The sequence below is a fragment of the Episyrphus balteatus genome, chromosome 3 (genome assembly GCF_945859705.1).
Source record: "Episyrphus balteatus chromosome 3, idEpiBalt1.1, whole genome shotgun sequence".
In the NCBI taxonomy this organism is placed as follows: Eukaryota; Metazoa; Arthropoda; class Insecta; order Diptera; family Syrphidae; genus Episyrphus; species Episyrphus balteatus.
The window spans coordinates 77,212,697-77,239,920 of record NC_079136.1 but is presented as its reverse complement, the minus strand read 5'-3'; the positions used below and the strand labels follow the sequence as shown (position 1 = coordinate 77,239,920).

The window sequence follows — 27,224 nt, the reverse complement described above, 5'->3', positions numbered from 1 at the left end:
ACTTATTTAATATATTTTGTCGGAAATTAAAAAATCTACAACTTTTATATCTGACAATTTTTCAAAAAAAGCAAAAATAAAAAAGTTATGACGAAAAAAGGAAAAATTTCATGTCTTTTTGTTTGAGAGATGTTTTTTTTTTTCACAAAAGTCGCTATAACTTCTAAACGAAAGCGAAAATCAAAAAAACTTATTTAATACATTCTGTCGGAAATTAAAAAATCTACAACTTTTATATCTGACAATTTTTCAAAAAAAGCAAAAATAAAAAAGTTATGACGAAAAAAGTAAAAATTTCATGTCTTTGAGAGATGTTTTTTTCACAAAAGTCGCTATAACTTCTAAACGAAAGCGAAAATCAAAAAAACTTATTTAATATATTCTGTCGGAAATTAAAAAATCTACAACTTTTATATCTGACAATTTTTCAAAAAAAGCAAAAATAAAAAAGTTATGACGAAAAAAGTAAAAATTTTTATATCTGACAATTTTTCAAAAAAAGCAAAAATAAAAAAGTTATGACGAAAAAAGTAAAAATTTCATGTCTTTTTGTTTGAGAGATGTTTTTTTTTTCACAAAAGTCGCTATAACTTCTAAACGAAAGCGAAAATCAAAAAAACTTATTTAATAAATTCTGTCGGAAATTAAAAAATCTACAACTTTTATATATGACAATTTTTCAAAAAAAGCAAAAATAAAAAAGTTATGACGAAAAAATTAAAAATTTCATGTCTTTGTTTGAGAGATGTTTTTTTTTCACAAAAGTCGCTATAACTTCTAAACGAAAGCGAAAATCAAAAAAACTTATTTAATAAATTCTGTCGGAAATTAAAAAATCTACAACTTTTATATCTGACAATTTTTCAAAAAAAGCAAAAATAAAAAAGTTATGACGAAAAAAGTAAAAATTTCATGTCTTTTTGTTTGAGAGATGTTTTTTTTTCACAAAAGTCGCTATAACTTCTAAACGAAAGCGAAAATCAAAAAAACTTATTTAATATATTTTGTCGGAAATTAAAAAATCTACAACTTTTATATCTGACAATTTTTCAAAAAAAGCAAAAATAAAAAAGTTATGACGAAAAAAGGAAAAATTTCATGTCTTTTTGTTTGAGAGATGTTTTTTTTTTTCACAAAAGTCGCTATAACTTCTAAACGAAAGCGAAAATCAAAAAAACTTATTTAATAAATTCTGTTGGAAATTAAAAAATCTACAACTTTTATATCTGACAATTTTTCAAAAAAAGCAAAAATAAAAAAGTTATGACGAAAAAAGTAAAAATTTCATGTCTTTTTGTTTGAGAGATGTTTTTTTTTTTTCACAAAAGTCGCTATAACTTCTAAACGAAAGCGAAAATCAAAAAAACTTATTTAATAAATTCTGTCGGAAATTAAAAAATCTACAACTTTTATATATGACAATTTTTCAAAAAAAGCAAAAATAGAAAAGATATGACGAAAATAAAATAAATCTTTTTTTCTTCTTTTTAAAAAGGCGCCAAAACTTAATAAACCATTCATTATTTTAATGAACCATTCATTATTTCAATTATTCGTTAAGATTCATATTTAACGAATACATTTACTGTCGAAGTGAGCGTGTTCATGAATTTAATGAACGTGTTCATAGATTTAATGAACGTGTTCATATATTTAATGAACGTGTTCATTGATTTAATGAACCGTTCATAAATTCAATGTATAGTTAATCAAAACTTAACGAAGGGCAACTTGCATGTTTCAGTAATCACACTTTTAAAAAGTGTATCAAATTATGGACAAGGTTTTCATATCATTTAAAGAATACATTTATTGTGGAAGTGAGCGTGTTCATGAATTTTATGAGTGTGTTCATAGATTTAGGAACGTGTTCATTCATTTAATGAACCGTTCATTAAAATTTAACGAAGGGCAACTTGCATGTTGCAGTGATCACACTTTTAAAAAGTGTATCAAATTATGAACAAGATTTTCATATCATTAAACTTTTTACTAAAGTAATAATTTTATTCAGTTTGCAGGTTTCAAAATAACCCTTTTTATGAGTATGAGAATAAAATGTTTTGAGACCACATTTGACAGGTGTCGAAATATCATTTTTTTTTAACCGAGTTGGGGAATCAAATAAGACGGGGCTTATTACCTTGTGTATTTTTTTGTGTTTGTACATATTAAGTAGTTTTGTGTTTTGTTCTCATTTTCAAAGTTTTCTTGCTCACACAAACATTTATCTCGGTTGAACAACCGTTCGTATCAATGTGAACAGTAGTTAACGACACAAGGAGATGTTAATGTTGTTGAATGTGAAAACCCCTTTAGTACTTATTTTTTGGTGTCGTTTCATCTGTTTGTGCTTTCAACATGGAAGAAAATTTTGAGTTATTTTTTTTTACTGTGATTGTCAATATTCTTACAATATCTATGATATTCGATTTTTGAAAACATATATTTACAAGATATTACCTTTTGTGTATTAACTGTGCTCTTCGCACATAGTTCACACTTAAATTTTAAAGAACGCGTAAAATAAAGTGGGAACACTACTTGTTGATACGTAGAACGAAAGAATTTCTTTCGTTAAATGATGTAGCCGGCGTCCCCAAGCCAACCCAAGCCATTCAGTTACAGTGTGAATGTCTGATCGATAAGAGGAGCTATTCAGCGGAGAGCTGAAGCAAAAATAAAAAGTGAGTATTTCATTAGATTACGTAGTATTTATTATTTAAAAGCATTTATTTATTAAAAGTACACATTTATTTTGTTAAATAATTTGTTTTTTATCATATATATAGGAGATTTGTTCGATTTCCCATTTGCCGCCGCCCGCCCGTCGCCTGCTGCCATCACGTCGTTTCATGCATCAAAAATTTAAGGTAAGTGTTTTCATCCCTAAAATGTGTTATAATTGTATTAATATATTTATATATATGTAGTGCTCTTCTTACACCACGTTGCCACCACCACGCTGCCGCCACATATTGTCTGCCTCCGGTGTCGTTGTCGTCATTTGCCACACCACGTTCCTTCCAGCCACCACTTTGTTCCCGCCAGCCACCACCATCATCACGCTAAAATAATTCCTGGTATGTATCTACTTTTTTATAATTTTTATTGATCATTTTATCTTATAAATATATACGAATGTATTAATATATTTATATGTAGTGCCATCATGTTGCCACCACCACGCTGCCGCCACATCCGCCACATTGTCTGCCTCCGCTGTCGTCGTCATTTGCCACACCACGTTCTATCCAGCCACCACGTTGCTCCCGCCAGCCGCCACCAATCTTGCTAAAATAATTCCTGGTATGTACCTACTTTTTATGATTTATATTATATATATATCGATACCTTCCCAGAAGAATGTATTTAACCCTTTGCTCCCGGAAAAAAATACAAATATCTTGAAAAAAAGTTTTGATATTTTCTAATTACACACTAATATGAAAAAATAATGATTGTACTAGTAATAACATTGTATAAGGAATGTTTTGAGCTGAGAGTACAAAAGGAGAAGTCCATTTTTTATTAAAAAAAAAACTAACAAAGTAATTAATACGTGGTTTCATGCTGAAACCACTAGGAAGCAAAGGGTTAAACGACATTCTCAAAATTTGTATAAACTTAAAACAAACTTGCTGTTCATTTCAAAGAAATAGAACTACAATTACTGCCTAGAATCATTTTTATTAATATTTGAAAATTTGATTGCATTATAATCATTAACACTCTACCGCAAACAGGCCAAAAATTGATTTAGATGTTTTAAACTTGAATAAATTAACTTTTTCAATATGATTTTTCATAAAATATTTTAAAAAAATCCTAAAAAATTATTTGAACTTCGTTTTTAGCTTATTTTTCTTTTCTGAAAGCAGCGTATGCGGTAGAGTATCAATAAAATTTGAATAGAATGACTTTTTTAGCCACTTTTAAGCGTTGGTTTTGATCATTTATAGAGTTTGATATACTAAATTGAAAAAAAATGAAACTAGGATTGCCATCTACAACCATTTTCATTAGTATTTCGAAATTAACTTGCATATTATCATTAACACTCTACCGCAAACTGGCCAAAAATTGACTTAGAAGTTTTAAACTTGAATAAATTAACTTTTTTAATATGAATTTTCATAAAATATCTTAAAAAAATCATAATAAATTATTTGAACTTCGTTTTTAGTTTATTTTTCTCTTCTCAAAGCAGCGTGTGCTGTAGAGTATTAATAAAATTTGAATAGAATGACTTTTATAATTTTTATTGATCATTTTATCTTATAAATATATACGTATGTATTAATATATGTATTTATATGTAGTGCCATCACGTTGCCACCACCACGCTGCCACCACCACGCTGCCGCCACATATTGTCTGCCTCCGCTGTCGTTGTCGTCATTTGCCACACCACGTTCCATCCAGCCACCACGTTGCTCCCGCCAGCCGCCACCAATCTTGCTAAAATAATTTCTGGTATGTACTTACTTTTTATTTATTTACTTATTTTATTTTATTTACTTTATAATAAGTTTGTATAAACTTAAAACAAACATGCTGTTCATTTCAAAGAAATGGAACTACAATTACTGCCTAGAATCATTTTTATTAATATTTTAAAATTTGATTGCATTATAATCATTAACACTCTACCGCAAACAGGCCAAAAATTGATTTAGATATTCTAAACTTGAATAAATTAACTTTTTCAATATGATTTTTCATAAAATATTTAAAAAAAAATCATAATAAATTATTTGAACTTCGTTTTTAGCTTATTTTTCTCTTCTCAAAGCAGCGTATGCGGTAGAGTATTAATAAAATTTGAATAGAATGACTTTTTATGCACTTTTAAGCGTTGGTTTTGATCGTTTATTGAGTTTGATATACTAAATTGAGAAAAAATGAAACTAGGATTACCATCTACAATCATTTTCATTAGTATTTTGAAATAAACTTGCCTATTATCATTGACACTCTACCGCAAACAGGCCAAAAATTGACTTAGATGTTTTAAACTTGAATAAATTAACTTTTTCAATATGATTTTTCATAAAATATTTTAAAAAAATCATAATAAATTATTTGAACTTCGTTTTTAGCTTATTTTTCTCTTCTCAAAGAAGCGTATGCGGTAGAGTATTAATAAAATTTGAAAAGAATGACTTTTTTAGGCACTTTTAGGACTTTTAGGCACTTTGGGACCTAGAACATTTTTCAATACAAAAAATTTTGTTGGGGATGCCAAAAAAACCTATCTTATTTTGGGACTTAGAATATTTTTTAATGAAAAACTTTTTTTGGGACTTAGAATATTTTTCAATGAAAAAATTTAGTTGGGGACTTAGAAAATTTTCGATGCCAAAAAAACTTAACATACTATTGGGACTTAGAATTTTTTTCAATGAAAAATTTTTTTTTTGAAAATTTCTCTGTACTGATAACCGTGTCAATAAAAAAAATATACGACAGGTTCTAATCAAAATTAAAACAGCAGATTCATCTGAAAGTTCGTGCTTAGTTTAAATATTTTTAAGTAGAACTTGTAATTATTATTTTTTACTATTCCAAGTGATTAGTAAAAATAAATTTATACTTAAAAATACACTATCATACATTTTAATATAGCTATGTATAAATATATAATTATTGTACCAAATTGTTGTTAAAAGCCTTACTGATTTTGGTATTTCTGTGGTTGGCTTTTTTTCAGACTGTAAAGATGCGGCATTACTTTGGGCTCTGCATGGATACTTTGTACCTTTCCAAAAAGTTATAAAAAAAGACACAGATGGTAGGAAACACGTTATACGACATACCATCAAGGACTCGCAGTATTCATTCGTTTGGATAGGCAACACAATTCAAGCTTAAGAAGACCATATTGCCTTCCTCAACAAAATGGGTGAGAATACCCACCCACCAAATAAAAAATGTATGTATGTACAAATGCTCTAGTTTTGGTAAATGAGATCATAAAATTTCAATTCTTATATTATTTTGATTCAAATTTCCCTTAATTTCACTTTTTATAATTTGTTTCACTTTCTTATCTGAAGATAAATCTACAAAATAATGTAATAAAATTTTTCCTGCCATTCATTTGGTTTATTTGAACAATAAAAGAGTTAATGTAAATATAAATATTTCTTTAATTTAACCTTTAAGATTTCAGAAAGGAGAAGATTAGAGATGAAAAACCGAATGTACAGGTTTGTAAAAATTGAAAACGGCGATTCACATTAATTTTTCTTTCTTTTTCACAGATCTCGACCTAATAAATTTAGAAAGCTAAGCTTCCATGACTAATTTATTTGTCAGTTGATTTTTTTAATTTCTTGACAGGAGATTAAAAATTCTTTGACAAAGAAATAAGACTATACGAAATTTAACTTTTTAAATTTATTGAAAACAGTGCCTACGTTCTACAACGCTTGCATGGAAATAAGTTGTAGAAAAACAATTTGAATCAAAATGAAATTTGTACAAAAAAATTGATTTCATTCGAATTCACAATGTTTTTCGAGCACTTATGACGGTGCAAGAGTTACGGAACGTAGGCCTGTGTTCATAAAATTAATGAACGCGTTCGTTAAATTAATGAACACGTTCGTAAAATTAATACGAACGTGTTCATTGATTTTACGAACGTGTTCATTAATTTTATGAACGGGTTTTTTTATTTTTATGAACGCGTTCATTAATTTAATGAACGGCGTTCATTAATTCTATAAACGGCGTTCATTAATTTTATGAACGGCGTTCATTAATTTTATGAACGGCGTTCATTAATTTTATGAACGGCATTCATTAATTCTATGAATGCGTTCATTAATTCTATGAACGCGTTCATTAATTTTAGGCAGGTTTTTTTTTTATTTTTATGAACGGTTCATTAATTCAATGAATGCGTTCATTAATTTAATGAACGCATTCATTAATTTTATGCACGATTTTTTTTATTTTTATGAACGGTTCATTATTTTAATGAACGTGTTCATTAATTCTATGAACGGATATTTTTATTTTTAAGAACGGTTCATTAGTTCTATGAATCCGTTCATTAATGTAATGAACGCATTTATTTTTTTTTATGAACGTATTCATTAAATCAATGAACACTGTTCATTGTTTTAATGAACGATTCATTAAAATATGTTCGAAATTTCAAGTTCGAAATTTTATGAATGAAATTATGTATGGTTCATAGAATTAATGAACGTTCATTGATTTTAATGAACGGCCGTTCATTATCTTAATGAACAGGATCATTGGACAAATAATAATGAACGATACATTAATAGAATGAATATATTCATTAATTCCATGTACCTTTTTGGTTCAGTGTATGGTTACAAAAAAACCCAGATTTTGAGGGTATAGTGAAATTTTTAAAAACCGAATAGTAGTCAATATGACAAACCCTACAAGACTTGATAGGTCTCCCTATAGCATTTTTGAGTTAAAAGTTATTTAAACTGCTTTTTTTTAATTTTAAGTTAGTAGATACTTCTTTTGTTTTTGCTGTTATTTTTTTAGAAAATCTAAAATAATTTTGTATTAAAAGCAGCTAGTTCGTATTTTAATATAAACATATCACCCTTTTTATGGTTTCAGTGTCTTGTTTGTTTATTGTGTTTATTCGAACAAAACTTTAAAATAGAATTTTCATTTTTGAAATCTCAGACAACGCATTGTGTGGAAACTACATTTTGTAGGCAGTAATATCATTCAATTAAAATAAACACAAAGTGACCCACTCATTTTTATCGTTAATGCCACTGCTAGCATAATATTGGAAAAAATTGTATCATGTAATTCCTAATCTTTTCCTCAGATATATTTCAGTTGACAGTTCTATTCAACAGACAATTTGTTAGTTAAATGGAATATCTAAAATAAAAGATTCTGATGATTTATCAATAACGGCCACATTATTCACTAGTTTAAAAAATACATCTGGATGTAAAATTGTGAAATGTCAAAAACAAATCCAAATCCAAAATAGTTATCCCGATTTTAACTATGAAAATAGTTAAAAAATAGTTAAAAATGACTATTTTTTTTGTCTGTGTGATGGTGAATATCATAGATTTGGATTTATTTTTGCCATTTCAATTTCTTTACATCCAGATGTATTTTTTAAACTAGTGAATAATATGGCCGTAAGAGTTAACTTTTTGTTTCATATTCTGAATTCTGCAATTTTCGTTGATAAAAATATGTTTTTATTCGTCAAAAATTGTTTTAGTAAAAAGATCGCTATGGAAATAGGTAATAAGGTAAAACCAAGAAAAAACACAAATTTCTGTATTTTCATTGTTGCCGCTCAGCACCCCATAAAACATAAAAATTAGCCACAAAAAACAATTACACCAGAACATTCTATTTTAAGTAAAATTTTACTGGACCAAAAAAAATCTGTTGAATGGCCATCTATGAATTCGTATCCTCTTATGATTTTTCAATTTAATTGAAGTTTTACCTTTTTGAGTCTAACTTAAAGCAAAAAGCTGCTACTACTAATTCGTTACACCCTGCATTTTTTTTTTTTTTTTTTCTTTTCAAATAACATGTGTGGCGCTAAAAAAAATATATATGTAGGTATTGCTTTTAATAAAAAAGATTTGTTTAAATTTAAATGCCTATTTGATTGCTGTGCTTGGGTGACTTTTGATCATATAGGAAATTAAATAATTGACCATAAATAGTATACAATGTGATGTGAACAATCATTGCGAGCAGGGGAATTGTTGTTAATGACTTTGAACTTCATGTATAATTTTTTCCGCTTTCAATGATGACAAGTAAAAAAACGAAACTTATTTTAATATGATTTATACGGTTAAATCAGTTTATTTGGTTGCAAACGACATGAAGGAGCTTTGAATAGCATTAAATATACAATTTATTATTTGAATATAGTTGATGCAAACGATAAACTTTAGCCATGCAATAATAAAGTTTCATATACGAATTTTGTATGTTTGCAATATCTAATGACAATTATTAAACAATAAATAACTACATATACATGTAGGGTAAGCGGGGGTACATTTGACACCGGGGCACATTTGACTTTGCGTTTTTCGGTATGATCGTGCCCTTAATTAACAATAGTTTGGATGAAGAAAGAAGCTTAGGTTGATTTTAAGAAATTTTGTGAAATTTCGCAGTCTTTCATTAACTTTTCGCAGAGTACCACGTGTTTTCGTGTTTTCTGTATTTCTGATCTAATTTTTGACCACCGGTATGTAAGCGATTTCTGAACCTAAAAAAAGTTTTTTTTAATGGTGAATCAGTATTTTGATAGCACTATGCTTAAAGTTTAGTAAATTAAAACCAGCTTTGTAAAAAAATAGTATTAGTTATTGAAAAAAAAAGAAAAACAGTTATGAGGCTCCTTCGGGGCACCTTTGACTTTTGCAATGTGAGCACAGTTTTACGTTGCTTTTGGGGAAATATATATTAGATAAATTATTTAAAAATAAATCGACATCGATTAATTTTGATTAAGATTTAAATGGAGGGATTTTTTGAAATATTTTATGGTTTTTTGTTTTTTCTTCTTCTTTTTAGAAAATGAATTTTTTGATTTATGTTTTTCGTTATATTGTTTAGTAGATTGTTTAAAACCAAAAATTTATTTTTTTTTCTAATCAAACAATAGACGAGCAAGATCCGCTGATAGTTTTAAAAATATAATGCACACGATGTGGGGTTTAATCCACCATTGTCAAATGTACCCTTTTTAAAGTCAAATGTGCCCCTGTCCCGGGGCACTTTTGACAAAATGACTTTTTTAGAAACCATTATTTTTTTAAATGTTGAAATGTTGTTAAACAAAAAAATTTACTGTTAGTATAATCTTGAATATTCAATAAATCAAATAAAAAACAAAACATTGGAAAAAATTGAGAGTTTTTGAAAACACAGACCTTTAAAAACTAAATGTCAAATGAAGGGGGTACCCCTACCTTATATTTTTTTTTTACATAAAAATATTAACTTAATTAAAGAAAAAAGAATATATTAGATTTGTGCCTTTTAAACGTAGGCAAAGTACAAAGCTTCAACGTTGTTTTTTTAATTGTTTAGTTTTTTATTTATATGAAAGATTATTACGCTGAAAAAAATACCTTTTAATACAATGGCAACTATGTTTGGGGTGCAAACAAACTTTGGTATGCCTTTCGAAGAGAAAAAAAAAAGGAAATTTAATTCTATGCCCGGGTATATTTAATCGTAAGGGGGTCTCAAAAGTTACGTATTTCCTTTCCCTTTCTTTTTTTTGTGTGTGTGTGTTTTTTTTTTTAACATAAAGTTTTATGAATGAATCCTTTATGAAAATGTGTCCTAAATTATGAAAGCGAACTGCTAAAAAAAATTAATTTTAAACTAGAACACAACTAATTATAATGTAACTGTTCAATTTCATTTAAAAGCAAAATAGCGGCAAATAGACTTGTTTATTACTCTTTTAATTGTTTCGGCAAAAAAATCCCATTAAATTTGTATAATAAAATTTTTAATTTTAATTAATTTAATTTTTACAGCGTAACGTACACTTTCCTAATTAAGGCACATTATTCACGTGTATGTCTGCTCTTGCAACAAGACGAATACAAAGTCATGAGCGATCTTAAATTCAGAAACTGTTAAAAAGCTAGGCTGTTATCAGTTTTTAAGAATAATTTAAATGGTTTGAAAAAAAATTAGACCGAAATCAAAGAATAATTTTTGTTTAGTTAGACCAGGGTAGTAAAAGTATCAAAAAAAAAGTATTTAATTTTTTGTTCATCCATTTCAAGTTTTTTTTTAACTAACTAACCATTCTAATCAAAATAATAGCAATCAAATTTTTGAACAAAATAACAATTTCTAAAACTCCATACACCATATGAAAAGATAACAAACATTTTAGTAACAAGGTTGTCGTTTTTTTCAACACTTGAATAAAATTGGAAAACTTAATATGTACGTTTGTATAAACAATAAATTTTTCATCGGTTTACAAAAATTAACTTTAAAATAATTATCTAAGATTTTGTTTTCGTAACATCTCAAATAATTTTTGTTTTTTCATTCATATACGACCTTGTTACTTTCATTAGATAAGTTTGTAAACTTATCACTTATTAACAAATTACACAATAAGAAGTCTGGCAGTTTTTTTTCTAAACTGCGTGTGGTTACAGAGATTAAGAAAAAAACATATTTGTATTCATATCGTGTTTTTTGTTGTTTGAATGATTTGAATAATTTCCAATGACGTCACAATAGTTCTCATTTTCTTATTAAGATGTTAATTAAAGTTAATCCGTTACACACACATTGCCTGGAAAAAAATTTTAACACCTGTGGGCCGCGACATATGTATGTAGGTATAAACAATAAACATGTCCGAATTTTGATTTTAGAGTAAGAATGCACTAATCTATAAAGCTTCATTTTAAACAAAATGATGAAACGCAGACAAATTATTTCGCAACAAACAAAAAGAAAAAGCAATCTATTAATGAAATATTTTTTAAATGAATATAATACCTAGCAGGTAAAATCTTCAATGGAAAAAATCTTTTCACTTCATTTTGGAGTTCGTCTCGAGGGTAAACTAACTACATATAATAGAAGGAGAATTATCCTGGCCTGGATGTCAATAGGGAATTAAACATTACACTAAATAGGTTTGGCCATTTTAATTATAGATATACTTAGTTTAACTTTTAATACTATAACTAGGATTTTGACATTTGAAGGTACCCTAAATCTAACAAATTGTTAAACTATTCGTAAGCTATTGGTAATGAGACCCTACAACATTGTCTTCATTCATAAATATGATTTTATCCTTTTTGTCAATGGGGCTTTGTAAATGGGAATAAATAAAATGTTTGATGAAAACAAGCCCTTAATTAGAATTTTGAAGGAATGTTTCAGACACAGTTGAAATTTACTCTTTTAGCAATGATAAAACACTTGGAACACATACACTTGACTTTTGAAAAACTTTCAATCTTATAAAAAAAAAACTCCTTATAAGCACAAAACCATACCGAAAGATTTACAAATTTATATACATATGTACATTATGTATGTATGTATATAATTTACATTTATCTCATATTTCATCATGTCTATGACAGTTTTTTTTTTGACATAATCCCTTATTCCTCATCTTTGCTTTAATAGATATATCTATTTCTATGTGATGCTGACACTTATGACATGTAAGATATGCACAGACATTGCCCACTAGAGAATGAAAACAAAAATAAAAGCAAAGCAAAGTTCATCTAAAAATAACAAAAAAAATATCAAGCAAAATTTTTTTTTTTTACCAAGTAATTGCAACTCTCCATTAATGATGCGTAATACGATATTATGATAGTTACTTTAAGATGAAGTGTGGTCAAGCATCTACAGTCTAATAATCCTATCTATCCACTCACTTTATCCACCCACATGATAATTTATTTTTGTGTCTGCAGAGATCCTTGTTAATTTTTAATCAATAATAATAATAATAAATTATTTTTTCGTTTTTCTTTCAAAACTTTTTATCCATTGTACTTATCCAAATTCTCACTTTAAATCGCAAAAGCAAACAAAAAACGTTTAATATCCAAACCAATATTGCGTCTTGCACTCCTTGTTATTATTTATTTACATGTATTTAACACTCGGACAAAGAAAGCAAAAAAAAAAAAAATCTTGCGAAAACCCGACGACGACGTATAAACAACATGCAACCAACAGAGAGAATATTCAAAATCCTTCTAGGACCAAAATTAACACAAATAGCATGAATGGCGTTGAAGGTAAACACAGCCTGATGTATACCAGTTGAAGAGAAAGCTTAATTTTAATGTCAGCGAGTGATGTAAAAAAGCTTTCGTTGGGTTATTGGGAGCGAACTTGCATGTTCCTTTTTCAAGTTTGTTTGTAAATATTGGAGAAAGGATTTAACAAAGCAATGAGAGGAATATTATATGGAGAGATTTGACTGGACGAACTTTAACAACCTTGAAACAAGATGACAGACATTGCTTATTGGGGGGTGTTTTTTCATACCCTTTTTTTTGTGCTCTTCTTCACTCATTCCTATGGCAATTCTTTGTTTACATTGTTCATTTCTAGCTCCGGATGATGATTTTCGTCCCTCCAGCCAAACGTGTTGCGAGAAAGAAAAAAAAAAAAAAAAAAAAAAAAACTTGGGCGCATGTCATACGTCATCACCAAGCAATATAACTTTAAACTTTCACAGCGAGATGCAGCATGCAAATGATAAAGTAAGGGAAGATTTTAATCCTGAATGATTATGAAACTGCGATGGTAATGAAAATAACAAATTCATTCTTTTTTATTTTTCTATTAGCAAATCCGATGCAAGAAAGGGTAGTAAGGCCATGTTTGTAATTACAACTTGCAGAAGCTACTAAAAAGAAAGAGATACAAAATATTATAATGAGCAAAAAAAAAGCATAGAAACATTGTCCAAAGGATGATGAATCGATAATTGGCGTCTCTGGACTCACAGCAGGACGTAATTTTTAGAATAGATAGTATTCGTGCAGAACTTGATTGTTGTCTTTGCCTTCAAATTTTACTAACTCTCATTTAATTAAAGTATTGAAAGAGACATAAAATAATGTATACCTACTAACAAAAAGTCAATTTCATGCCACAAAACGAGGACGAGTTTTATCGGTTTAGATAATGTTTTGATTGTTTTTTTTTTCTGAAAGCCATAGGAATAGGAAAACATTGAGTCTTTTTTTGGCAAGCATTGAAATAAAGCGATGCTGGGAGTTATATTTATTGATCAAGAGGTGAAGGTCGCTGGTGTTTTTTCTTTGCAGGTTCAGTGGTTGATGTGTCTCTTGAATTTTCAATGTTTTATTAAAAAAAAAAAAAAATAAGGACACTTAATTTAGGTATAGGTACCTATCTTCTTTCAACAGCTTTAACTTGATAGAAATTGTTGCAACTGCAAGTTTATTATTAATAGCTTTTATGCATAAAAATTCTTAGAATGCTCCCACAAAATGAATGTCCCGGAATAAAATTTTTCTATGATTGCTCAGATATTAATTTTGAAAGGATGTTCAATTTTTACTTACTCATGAAAATTTTTGACTTTGAGGCCAATTTTCTTCGTTAAATGTGTGAAAAACAATGTTTTTTAAATTCATTCTTATGAAAAAAAAAACAATAATGAACAAAAAAGTCATTAACAAATTTGCCAGCACATAGAATGACTGAAGATAAGAAAATTTGTTCAGCGATCTTTTTAAATCTGTCTCAAGCTTTTAACAAAGCATTGAACGAAGGCCCCAAATTCAGACAAGTCCTGTTTGAAGGGCTCTCACATTCTAAGAGAGTAACAAGAGAACAGAATTTTCTGCGCACGGAAATCAGGATTTAGGGAGTTTTCAACAACTTCAATATTATGCTATGTAAGGCCAATAGTCAAAATTTTAAGAAATTTCTTGAATATTATTGCATTTCAAAAATGTTAAAATTTTTCTATAATTGCTCAGATATTAATTTTGAAAGGCTGTTGATTTTTTCTTACTTATTATAATATTTTACTTTGAGGCCAATCTTCTTCGATAAATGTGTGAAAACATAAAGTTTTTTATAAATTCATTCTTATGAAAAAAAAAAAAAAACAATAATGAACAAAAAAGTCATTAACAAATTTGCCAGAATCACCGATGTCATTGAGCAAGATCTTGAAGATAAGAAAATTTGTTCAGCGATCTTTTTAAATCTGTCTCAAGCTTTTAACAAAGTATTGAACGAAGGCCCCAATTTTAGACAAGTCCTGTTTGAAGGGCTCTCTAGAGCCGTTCAAGAGAACGGAATTTTCTGCGAACGGAAATCAGGGGTCGAACTACGGCATACGTATACGTTCGATAACGTTTTGACTATTGCTCTCTCTATTTAATCCGAAAAAAATTATAGAGACATAAAGCGTCAATACGTTAACATACGACCCCAGGATTTAGGGAGTTTTTAACAACTTCAATATTAAGCTATGTAAGGAAAATAGTCAAAATTTTAAGAAATTTCTTGAATATTATTTTCTATTTGCGATAACATTACTGAAATGCAAAATAATTTTATTTGCAATACAAATTTTTTGTATTTCCTCTTCCCATTGTCATCGATGATAATCGAATGTAATACCTATACTTAATGAATGCAGATAAAATTTCCATAGTCAAAAATGAGAACGTGAACACTGGTTTCTGGGCCATTTGTTGATACACCTCTCTGTACTTGTATTTATACTTTATTCTTGTAGTGGATGTAGGTCATCTGTCTGTTTTTGTTGCATTTGGCTTGGCAAAACACCTGGAGTATACTTACTACTCAATGTGTGATGTAACTCGCTGTTTCCGTTATTTGTTACTCTGATCGAGGACATGCTATACAAAAAGCTGTCTGTCCTTATTAAATTTGGATATAATAATGTTTCAGTATTTGAATTCAAGGACATTTTCAGAAATTTTGTTGTTCAGCAATGCTTGTGCATGAAAAATATTTATAATGATTGCAACAATTTTTTTTATTCAGGTCAAGTTCAATTATTATGTACACATTATGTAGGTACGTTGTAATAGTAAGTTTCATAAGAAGCAAACATTTTGGTTTGCACAAGTCTTTGTTGTAGTTTGCTAATTTTAAAAGCTTTTTCTCTTTTAATTTCGAGAGAGCAAACCAAAAAGGACAATTTGAAAATATAGGTATGCTGCCCTCATATTGTAACCTAGAATTGTCAGTTTAATAGTTTTTTTTTTGCTGATATAAATAAATAAATTTTATAAATAAGTTAAATTTATTTTGTATGGATCATACTAGTAAGACATAAAAATATGTAATTAATGTGGAAGTCCGAGTAAATGTGTGTAAGGACTTCAAGTAGAGAACGAAACGAACTCATGGAATATGTTTGCAAAAAGTTATAGGTAGGGGTGTTATGTTCAGAAAATATGAATAATTTCAATGAAAATGAAGCCAATTTAACTTATTTATAATTATTATGAAGAAGTTTGTGCATGGCTTTTTTCATACTTGCACAGCGTTTGCTTGTATAATCAATTTATGTTGTTCATTTGAAAACCTTCAATTTAATATTATGATATTTGTAACTACGTAGGTAGAACCTTATAAAATAATTGTGAACTACTCATAGACCCTTGTTTCCTTTTGTATTTGAAATTGGTCCCTAACAACGGTTGTGCCCTTTTTTTCATTTCAAAAAAGAATTTAGATCTTATTTCGGTTTTTCTACATAAAAAATGTATTTTGAAAGATAATGAATGCAAGGCCAAATTTTAGAAATGATGCCTTAATTTGCTATTTCCATCTTGGATGGGGCCTTATTTCTAACTTCTATTATGCAATTAATATACATACATACATAGGTATGTAAGTCCCGTCGGGCGTTATTTAAATTTTTTTATATAAATTAATAGTGCTTTGAAATTGGGCTTTATTTTGTAGGCCATTATTGCGCCCGAACTCTTGGAGAAAAATAAGAAATTTTTTAAATTTTGAAGAAAAAATCTTCGCAAAATTTTCACTAAATTGCTTTTATATTCCTCTTATTAATGCTATACCTACACAACTATAAATAATTAAAAATCAGTTGTTTTAAAAACAACAGTCCTTCATTTTTAGTTTACATTGGGTTACTTTTCTCCCTTTTTTATCAAATGCGAGTGAAAACTTCACTTCTTCAATTTGTCTGAACAAAAATGCAAACATACAGTGGCGAGCAAAAAAATAGCAGTGCTTTGAAGAATATTTTAAATAAAGCTTTAAAAATTAAAAAAGCTTTGATTTTGGAAATTTTTTTAAGTAAAACTCCTTAAGTTTCATTAAAATTTAATTTTTAGTAAGAATGGAATTTAATTTATTTCTAATAAGCTGAGAAATAATCCAAAAACAAAATAAACCTCAAATTAAAGCGAGGAAAATAATAGCAGTGATTTTGTTTTTCTATTAAATTTAAATAAAACAAGGACGAAAAAAGTTCAATTAAACGGTATTTTGTTAGAGAAAAGGTAGTATTTGTTCCCACGACCGTTATTTTTAATAACCGCTTCGCAACGGCCTTCAATGAAGTCGTAAAGTCTCTGAGATCTTTGAGGTGTTATAGATCACCAAACCCGCTCAACAACGGTTAACAACTCCCGTTATTTTAAGTTTTGGCTTAAGACACATCTCCTTTTATATCCCCCCAAAATTTCTAGAAGGGATTGAGGTCTAATAGACTGAGCAGGTCAATTAATGACCTCAATCTTAGTATCTTGAAACCATTGCCTGGCTTCTCTGCCGGTGTGTTTTGGGTTATTATGCTGTTGGCAGACGCATTTAAGCTTTATTTGGTGTCGGCGTAACAGAAGCATAATTTTGTGCAAGCTATCCAGGTGCCAGAGCTAGTTAATTATAGTTTTGATCCAAGATATTAGGCCAAGTCCATAGTAGCAGAAGAAAATTAAGTGACCCGCTCAGTCTTTCAGACATCAGTCCCTTCTAAAAAATTTGGGGGGATATAAAAGGAGATGTGTCTTAAGCCAAAACTTAAAATAACGGGAGTTATGAACCGTTGTTGAGCGGGTTTTGGTGATCTTTAACACCTGAAAGATCTCAGGGACTTTACGACTTCATAGAAGGTCGTTGCGAAGCCGTAGTTAAAAATAACGGTCAAGGGAGCAAATACTACCTTTTCTCTAATAAAATACCGTTAAATTGAACTTTTTTCGTCCTTGTTTTATTTAAATTTAATAGAAAAACAAAATCACTGCTATCATTTTCCTCGCTTTAATTTGAGGTTTATTTTGTTTTTGGATTATTTTTCAGCTTATTAGAAATAAATTAAATTCCATTCTTACTAAAAACTAAATTTTAATGAAACTTAAGGAGTTTTACTTAAAAAAATTTCCAAAATCAAAGCTTTTTTAATGTTTAAAGCTTTATTTAAAATATTCTTCAAAGCACTGCTATTTTTTTGCTCGCAGCTGTATACTAAAATCGTAATAAATTGAGAAGAATATTCCCCAGTTGTTATTTTAAAACATTGTGTGTGTGTGTTTACAAAATTAGCAAGGCAGACTATAAAATTTGTTTTTAATTGCTCGGAGAATCAAGAAATTTATTACTAAATTGTAAATACTGTCTAAAATTACCAACCATGAAAAGTTTAAAAAAAAGTCAGCAAAACTGTAAACAAAATTGATTTTTAATGCATGTTCTTTAAAGCAAATACCATCTAAATCTAAGAACGGAATTTCCGCGTTCGCTGCTCTACAATACCTTAGCAAAAAGATTGCGATAGATTTTCACAGATATTAAAAAAATATCTACAGACTACAGTACATATTTATACTAGAGTAAAAAAAATAGTAACATAGGGGAGAACGGGGCAAAAATTAACTGAGGTAAAAGTTTACTTTTATAAAAAAGAAATATATACTTGCAGAATGAAAGGCTTAAGTAAAATAATTAATATTTTTTGTTAACTTACATTAAAATCCTTAAAATTTGTGTCCTGAAATAAAAAAATAAGGATAGTGTCAAATTTTTTTTTTTTTATTATTTATAAGTTTTTGTAATACAATAAAATCCAGGGATAAACCGGGATTTTAAAAATATTTTATATAAATGATATTCAGTTTGTTTTATATAATTCCCACTTCTTACAAAAATTCAGGTTTTATCAACTTTTATAAAATATATCCAAAAATAAAAAAAACAAAAAGGAAATTTACTAAAAACAACATGAAAACAAAATTAAGAAGAAATTTTTACGGCATAGATACCCAGAAGGAGATCGGAAACATTCGTACGTTTTTTCTTCAATAGAATTCAAATCCCCTCTCGAATGCTTTAATTTTTATTATAAGACATGTTTAATGCAAAGTTTTCCAATACTAGAATTAATTGAAATTTGTTTTATTTTATTTTTTGTTAATTTGTAGAATGAGCTTTTGGACTAAAAACAAATTTTAAACCTGGCGTCATTGAACTCTATAGGACTTATAAATGTTCATAAACTGCAAACAACAACAACATAATTCCGAAAAATAAAGAAATAAGGAAGTTGCACCACCCTCTGCCAAATGGAACGAGATGAATTGAAAATTTACTTTCAAAAACCAAATGAACATTTATTTTTCCATGTAATAAAAAGAAAAATGACGGAACGAACAAAAACATCATACCATCTTAGGTCGTTGTTGTGCATCTGTCTGTTTGTTGATTTGATTATTTTTTTATTTTCAGGGGAAATGATGCCTCACAATGATTTCATTTCAATTTCATATGGGAGCTATCAGATACATAACAAAATAATTAGAAGCACTATGCGAAACTTTAAATGAAAACTAGAGTAATATTTCCCAAGGAAAAGTCATTCGCAACTTAACGCGCGATGACACAAAAATCACATATCTATGAATTTTCTTTTGCGGTTAATTCAACTTCTGTAATTGTACAGTAGCTCTAATGTATGGAAATATACTCATGGCAAGCAAATTCAAAAACAGCACAAGTTCCATTTGAACTCTATAAGGCATCACAAGTCTGTCCATTGAAATGGAAATTTTACTATCGCTTTCATTCGGCAGATAGCTCATTAGGATGAATGAAACGTTTGTAATAGGCAAAAGTGTTGCTGCGTATCTTCAATTTTTTTTTAAATTTATTTTTTATTTTTTTTAACGGCAAACACTAGTCTCTTCTGCAAGTGAAATTAAACTGAGCGATTTGTTGAGAGATTATGTTTCGTGTTTTAATGGAACTCTATGTAGTGGAAGCTGTAATATACATACTATTGAACAAGTCCGCACTGAATCTCAGTTAAGATGAACTCTAAAGCATAAGATGTAAATTATAGATTGCCACGCTCCAAAGTGAAAGGGTTCATTAGCTTTTTAACCGCGTATTTAATTGTTTTTTTTTTATTTTATATTTTTTTTTATTTGTCTTCATTGTCAACGTTTGTTAACATTAGGTAATATATAGGAATTGTTAATTACTTACACTACTTGCTATATGGAGTAAAATTAATATAAGATAAGCGGTGAATATCATCGAGTGTAACAATGTTTATGTGGTTTGGTTAAATCACCGAGATTGTTAAGAAATTCCATTTTTTTTCGGCATTTACCCAATTTCGCCCCTTTTTTAAAAATATGTGTATTATAAATTATAATACTTTTTTATTATATCCAAAACAAGCAAGGTATTTTTAATGAAAATCTTTTGAAAATTGTCTAACGGCCATATTATTCACTAGTTTAAAAATATATCCGGATGTAAAGAAATTTTAATTTAAAAAATAAAACCAAATCCATAGTAGGGTGCTTCTTATTTTTTTTTTCGATTTTTTAATGGGACACCCCTGCATTATGTTCTACCATATAAGCATAGTATATGGTATTTTTTTCCGATTTTAATATTAAAATTTAGGGGTCGCTACCATTCATTAAAGATTTACCTAAGTAAAAAAAAGCAAAAGCAAAAATGGATCACATGCATTTCAATGCCGGTAAACACACATGCTTCTAAAAAATAGCCGCGATTAAAAAAATGAAAATTGTCCCATTTTTTTGGCGACGCGATTTTCGCAAATTCCGGTTCTATTTTTCGCGATTTTTTTTGCTGCACATAAGGATATATTATACAGAATATAATGCACCTACCTGCACGTGCGACACTTGGAACGATTATTTTAAGTACAATAATGGATATTACTAGAAAGTGTTGTATAGTGGCTCTTTTTACTTGCTCTATAGGGCAAGTATTGGTTTCGTGTCAAAAAAATAATTCGAGGTTTTAATCAAAACTAACATTACGATAATGGAGAAGTCTGAAAAAGTGGTTTTCGTCATGACGTCCGTCGGTCTGTGCGTCGGTGCGTCTGTGCGTCTGTGCGTCGTCAAAAAAAGGTGTACAAGAAGCTGCAGCCTAAACAGGTGGACGAATTTTCTTGAAATTTGGTACAGATGATTATTTTGTAATTTCCAAGGTTTGTTTTTTTTTGTTTTTTAATATCTCGCCTAGAACGTATACCTCCCATACAAACTTTTCGAGGTTTTGCAATTTTCTCGAAAACGGCTCTAACGATTTTGATTAAATTTGACACAAGTAATGCTGTACGTATATCTAATATAACTGCGTTTTTAGTTTTTCTCAAAAAATACGGATAGTGGAAATATGACAATTTCTTTTTTTTTCAATCGCTAATGTCGGCTCTTCCCGTGTATCGTTAATGAGTTATTGCAATTTTCTCGAAAACGACTCTAACGATTTCGATTAAATTTGGTATTCGTTATAGTCTTAATGAGTCTAACAAAACTGCGTTTTTAGTTTTTCACAAAAATTTCCTAGAACGGTATGGCGTTGCCGTTTTCTGCCAAATTGATGTATTTTTTAGTTAATGTCGTATATTTCATCAAAGGCAAAGCCAATTTTATTCAAAATTTGCAGACAGATATTTCTTGTCATTTAGAAGTGTAAAATGTAAAAAAAAATCTTAAAAGTTTTGAAAAAAATTAAATGGAATTTTTTTACTTTTATTTTTTTTTTCAAAATTTAACGAAAATCTTTAATTTCCAATAGTTATTTAAGATATAGATACTTTGAACTACAAGAGCAAGTACGTGCGGCTCCAGTCGTGCATTTTATTTTATAAACGATAGGTAATTTAAAAGGACAATTCCCAGTATTATAGAATGAGTATACAATGCTTTGGTGAAATAATGGTACTCGTGGGGCCTAAAATAATATACAAACATACACATTGCAGAGAATCTATTTCTATTTCTAATCTGGTAAACAAGCTGTCAAACCATTACCAAATTTTGAGACATTTATCACTTTACCACTTTAACCAGAGCTTACACCGTTTCATGAATTCACCTTATCATAAAATCCGATCGTAGATACCATTTGTATGAAATTTTCCATTACGAACGGATTTCGTGATTGTTTTCTTTGCGGTCATTTGACCATTAGATTTGAACAGTGAGTATCTCCTGGCTCTTTTGATCTTGAGATGATGTATTTTTTTTTATCGAAAAACGGTCAACTTTTTTTCGACCAAACATAATGTTTTTTCTTGCTATAAAAAATAGTCGCGCGATTTTTTAGTTGCAAGTGTGTGCACGGTAATTTTATGTTGCGATTGGGTTTTTTAGTAGCAACGACTGAAAATCGCATGTGTGCGCCTAGCCTTAGTTAGCTATTCTACAGAATAACACAAAAAAAAAAAAATGTCGAATTCAAAAATATTAAAAAAATTTTATTCCGCTGTATTTTTTATCAAAATTTCTTTCAAAACAGCTAATAGTCCGGTCAATTTAGACATCCGAGGTTACATTAATTCCCAGCAAGCTGAAAATTGGTAGGATTGTTGGAAACACCATCTTAAATTAAATCTAAAAAGTCCTCATCGATCCGAGGTGTGGAAAAAAATTTACGGGGGGTCAAAGGTCACAAAAACTGGTTTTTCACGATTTTCAGCAAAACGGTAAGTCTTATCAAAAAAATTTCAATGCAAGAATTGTAGACCAGATTATTATATATAAAAAGTGTCATGACACTTTTTTTCCTAAGACCCACCGTTTCTTAGGTATAACGATTCAAAAAATTGAAGTTGAGTCGAAATCGTCATAATCAGGCCTATTCTGAAAAAAATCTCCCAACTGAAAAGTTCCTAAAATTTCATTATTTTTTACCTTGGATTTCGTTCTTCAATGGTTAAGAATATGGGGAAAGCAAAAAAAAATGGAAATTTTCACCATTTTTCCGATAGGGGCCCTTCTCCCGAAACCATTTCCTTGAGAATTTTTGTTTAGAATAGGTCTGAATATATACAGGGTGTACGATAGAGAATGGACAGCCCTAAAACGGTTGATAGCTACACTTATGACTGTTCTAAAAACAGATAGAAAAAAGTTCTATCGCAACCAGTTCATAAAATATTGGCTTTTTTTCGTTCAGTGTATTTTAAATTTTATCATCTTATGTTTTCGTTCACTACAACCACGAATGAATGAATTTTATTTATTTCTTTTTTTTTTATCATTTTCTACAATAATTGTATGAGTACATAAACGCTTTAAAAACTGCATTGCTATTGCACATTTTCGTAAAAAAAATTTTGAAATCTATTTTTTGATGCAAAATGTAAAAAAAGTATTTTATGAAAAATTTTAAACACCTGTGGTATAAAATAAATCCATAGAAACCTAGGTGGCCAACTTTCTTAAAAACATTCTCGTTTAAGGGGAATATTTTTAAGAAAGTTGGCCACTTAGGTTTCCATAGATTTATTTTATACCAGAGGTGTTTAAAATTTTTCATAAAATACTTTTTTTACATTTTGCATCAAAAAACAGATTTCAAAATTTTTTTTACGAAAATGTGCAATAGCTTTGCAGTTTTTAAAGCGTTTATGTACTCATACAGTTATTGTAGAAAATTATAAAAAAAAGAAATAAATAAAATTCATTCATTCGTGGTTGTAGTGAACGAAAACATAAGATGATAAAATTTAAAATACACTGAACGAAAAAAAGCCAATATTTTATGAACTGGTTGCGATAGAACATTTTTCTATCTGTTTTTAGAACAGTCATAAGTCTAGCTATCAGCCAATTTAGGGTTGTCCATTCTCTATTGCACACCCTGTATATATTCAGACATATTCTAAACAAAAATTCTCAAGGAAATGGTTTCGGGAGAAGGGCCCCCATTTTGGAAAATGGCGAAAATTTCCATTTTTTTTTGCTTTACCCATATTCTTAACCATTGAAGAACGAAATTCAAGCTAAAAAAATAATGAAATTTCAGGAACTTTTCAGTTAGGAGTTTTTTTTTCAGAATAGGCCTGATTAGGACGATTACAACTCAACTTCAACTTTTTGAATCGTTATACCTAAGAAACGGTGGGTCTTAGGAAAAAAAGTGTCATGACACTTTTTATATATAATAATCTGGTCTACAATTCTTGCATTGAAAATTTTTTGATAAGACTTGCCGTTTTGCTTAAAATCGTGAAAAACCCATTTTTTTGACCTTTGACCCCCCGTAAATTTTTTTCCACACCTCGGATCGACGAGGACTTTTTAGATTTAATTTATGATGGTGTTTCCAACAATCCTACCAATTTTCAGCTTGCTGGGTATTAATGTAACCTGACCCCCTTATTTTAGTCTAATTTGACCGGACTATAAAGATTTAATATAAAGTACTTAATTCTGATAACAAATTAAAAAAATTTTGGGGAAAAAAAAAAATTGGTGTATTTTTCAAAACTTTGAATTGTGGTAGCGACCCCTAGAACGTGTGTAAACTGGCCCAAATTTTACCCAATTTATATTTAAGGCAGGAAGAACAAAATGAAAGGGTGTCCCATTAAAATTTCGAAAATTGATTTTTAAGAAGCACCCTAATCCATAGTATTCACTACTAATCCAATCTTAAACCCAATTTTTTAAATCCGTTCTTGTTTAATTCAAATAAATTTAAAAAATAATTTCTATAGCCAGAGCTGGAAAACCACACTGCAGGAGTGCAGGGACCAGCTTTACAATACAAAAAGAATTATCAAAATTGGTTCACTCAGTCAAAAGTTATGGGCTAACAAAAGTAAAAAAAAAAAAAAAAACCTAACTCCTCCTTTTTGGAAGTCGGTAAAAAACACTCTTAAGAATTATGTTTCAGTCTTTAAGTATGCATGTAGGTTTGCCGAGTACTTGCTCGTGTTTTAGAAGTGGCACCCAAAATTTTTAAGATAGACTAGAGTCTCACCTTAAACCTATGTTTAGGCATTTTTTTTTTATTTGAATAGGGTTGCCATATTTGTTGGCCTACATTCCTCAAAGGTTTTGAGTTTAAATCGATTTCACAGGCATCACTGCACGTATGAAAAAGCCATACACAAAACCCCTACTATCTTTATATTATTTTATACATTTTTTCACAATTTAGGATTTTGATAAGCATTTCAAAAATTTTCTTATATAACCAAACTACAAAAACATAACAGTATTAGTCATGTGTCAATTTTTCTTTAAAGTATTTTTGCCACTTGAAGTTCCAATTTAATTTTCATCAGTATCAACTTATCTTAACCTCTAACCTTGAGCTAAGTAACTCGCCACCGGTCATTTTTGCAATCTTTGGCCACTTCTGTATTTAAATTATATCCTTCATTACGGGTTCTGATATGACATGCATGGTCGTTCCATGACGAGATCCCAGTTTATTTTGTCGATTCAGTAGAAAACTACTTCAGAAGCCTTTTTTATAACTTTCATTTCTCAATGTGCTTTATCCTTATCACATCGCGTTCAGTTTAATTTTCTCATCATTTTTTTGATGATATAAATTTGCAAATAGAATATTTCTCCAAACACACCTCAGGCAATTTCAATTCTAGCAAAATGTAAACATTCTATAATTCAACGAGACGATGAAAACTTAAAATAGAAACTCCTCTGCATCCATTGGAATAACTATATACCAAGGTATATTGCTACCTTGTTGTAACCGGTAATGTCTGTCTGGAGCTCCTGTCTGCAATTCAAGCAACCAATCGACAGAAAATGTAATTAGGATGAAAGCAAAAAAAAAAAAAAGTGTTACTACTGCTATTTTCTGCCGGATGACATCCGAAATTGAATTTTGAACCCATCAGGATGACTACAGGTTGTTCACTTTTGCAACAACTGATTAATGTTGCGCCAACGAGCAAAACACCCAAATAGGAAACCAAACCATAATTGTCATCCTTCTCTCAGCCTCCTCGTCTTTAAGGTTTCTGTGTATATGGTGTTCCTACTTGTAGCCCATTTGGTTTGTTGTCTGTTAAACCACCTCTATAAAGCGTCATCACTGTCACTCTAATAACAATAACTATTTTTATAGCTAGCTAGCTGTATTGACATGTTGTGTAAACAAACTATGCCATCCACTATAGAAGAACAGACCCCACCCAATGTCGTGTTCCGCTTCCTTCACATAATTGCCAATTATAAATCATGAAAAAATATTGTTAAATAGGCGAACTAAAGTTTCGCTAACATTTTAATCTCAGTACTCGGTACTATGATAGTTAAAAAATTAAAAGAATTTGTTTCTACAAGAGTGATGAATAGATCTAGACTCAGACCTTTTACCTGACTGCATGACAGTTTTCTGCATCGGTGTTTGTTTTATTGATGCAAACAAACAACTAGCATTGAAGAATCTCATTCATTATATAAATGACATCGCGGCTATGGTCGAACAAAAATAAGTTGTCACAAATTATAAAGTTATGTCGTCAGTGTCATCACGCTCTAGCACTTCATGTTCGTATTGTTAAATGTATATGTACACTGAGAGAAAAAATTCAATCAAAATGTAAAATGGTCAACTTTGATTCAATGTTGAAAAAAAAATCTTTGAACGCTGCAAGTTTTTTTTTATATTAAATGTGCACTGAAACAACTTTAATTTGACTATGCGTTTTGGTAACAAATTTAAAAATATTGCTTTTCTACTTTATTTTAAAATTCGTCTTCGTTGCAATATCATTTAGAAAAAAATTAGATCAAAGTGGTTTTAAATTTTTTTTCTTTCAGTGTACCACATTCCGCAAAAAGAATAAAAAAAGGAGGAGTAGAATTATGGGTACAAAAACAAATAAGAGTTTCGAGTCGAACATCGCCAGTGGTGAAACTATACACTCAGAGAAAAATAGTTATTTTGTAAATTGTTGCACAGTCACGTTATAGAACTCAATTGAATTTTGCGAATAACTATTTTTTAATAGAGTTACAAAATAGTTGAAAATTACTATTATAATAGTCACATGTCACAACAAAATAGTTGAAAATAACTAACAAAATAGTCATTTTTAACTATTATTATACTAATAGTTAGAAATAACTATTTCAATAGTTACATGCCACATCAAAAAAATTAAAATTAACTATTTTGTAAAGATACAAATAACTATTTTGTAGAAGCAAAAAAAACAAGTTTCAAGTCGTGTGGTACAAAAATAGAATTAAACATGTTGTTTGTTTAATTCTTTTTTGAACAAAAGTCTCAATTGTCGAGGAAAAACATCAGTGTCAAATCATACAATTTTTTTTTTCAGGGTGTTGCTGTCAAATAAAAGTAAGAAATTGAATTTTATTTCAACTTCGAAT

At 29.2% G+C, this 27,224-nt stretch overlaps 1 protein-coding gene and 2 long non-coding RNA genes across 5 annotated transcripts in view; 2 read left to right on the top strand and 1 right to left on the bottom strand.

Annotated features, from left to right (window-relative positions):
• Positions 1-27,224, bottom strand: part of LOC129913174 (protein FAM107B) — a 71,231-nt gene that overhangs the window by 23,186 nt on the left and 20,821 nt on the right. Inside the window, exon 2 of one of the 3 annotated variants that reach the window (XM_055991723.1) lies at positions 18,542-18,565. In XM_055991723.1, the coding sequence (XP_055847698.1) occupies positions 18,542-18,565 (24 nt within the window). Of the gene's footprint in view, positions 1-12,341; positions 12,595-18,541; positions 18,566-27,224 lie in introns of those variants that run through there. The other 2 variants (XM_055991725.1, XM_055991724.1) reach the window with 2 other exon arrangements.
• LOC129913176 (uncharacterized) lies at positions 2,496-3,056 on the top strand. The gene is made up of 3 exons (XR_008771996.1): positions 2,496-2,687; positions 2,793-2,873; positions 2,934-3,056. It is a non-coding gene; the product is annotated as an uncharacterized LOC129913176 (long non-coding RNA).
• LOC129913177 (uncharacterized) lies at positions 12,726-19,759 on the top strand. Its single transcript, XR_008771997.1, has 3 exons — positions 12,726-12,821; positions 18,996-19,246; positions 19,300-19,759. It is a non-coding gene; the product is annotated as an uncharacterized LOC129913177 (long non-coding RNA).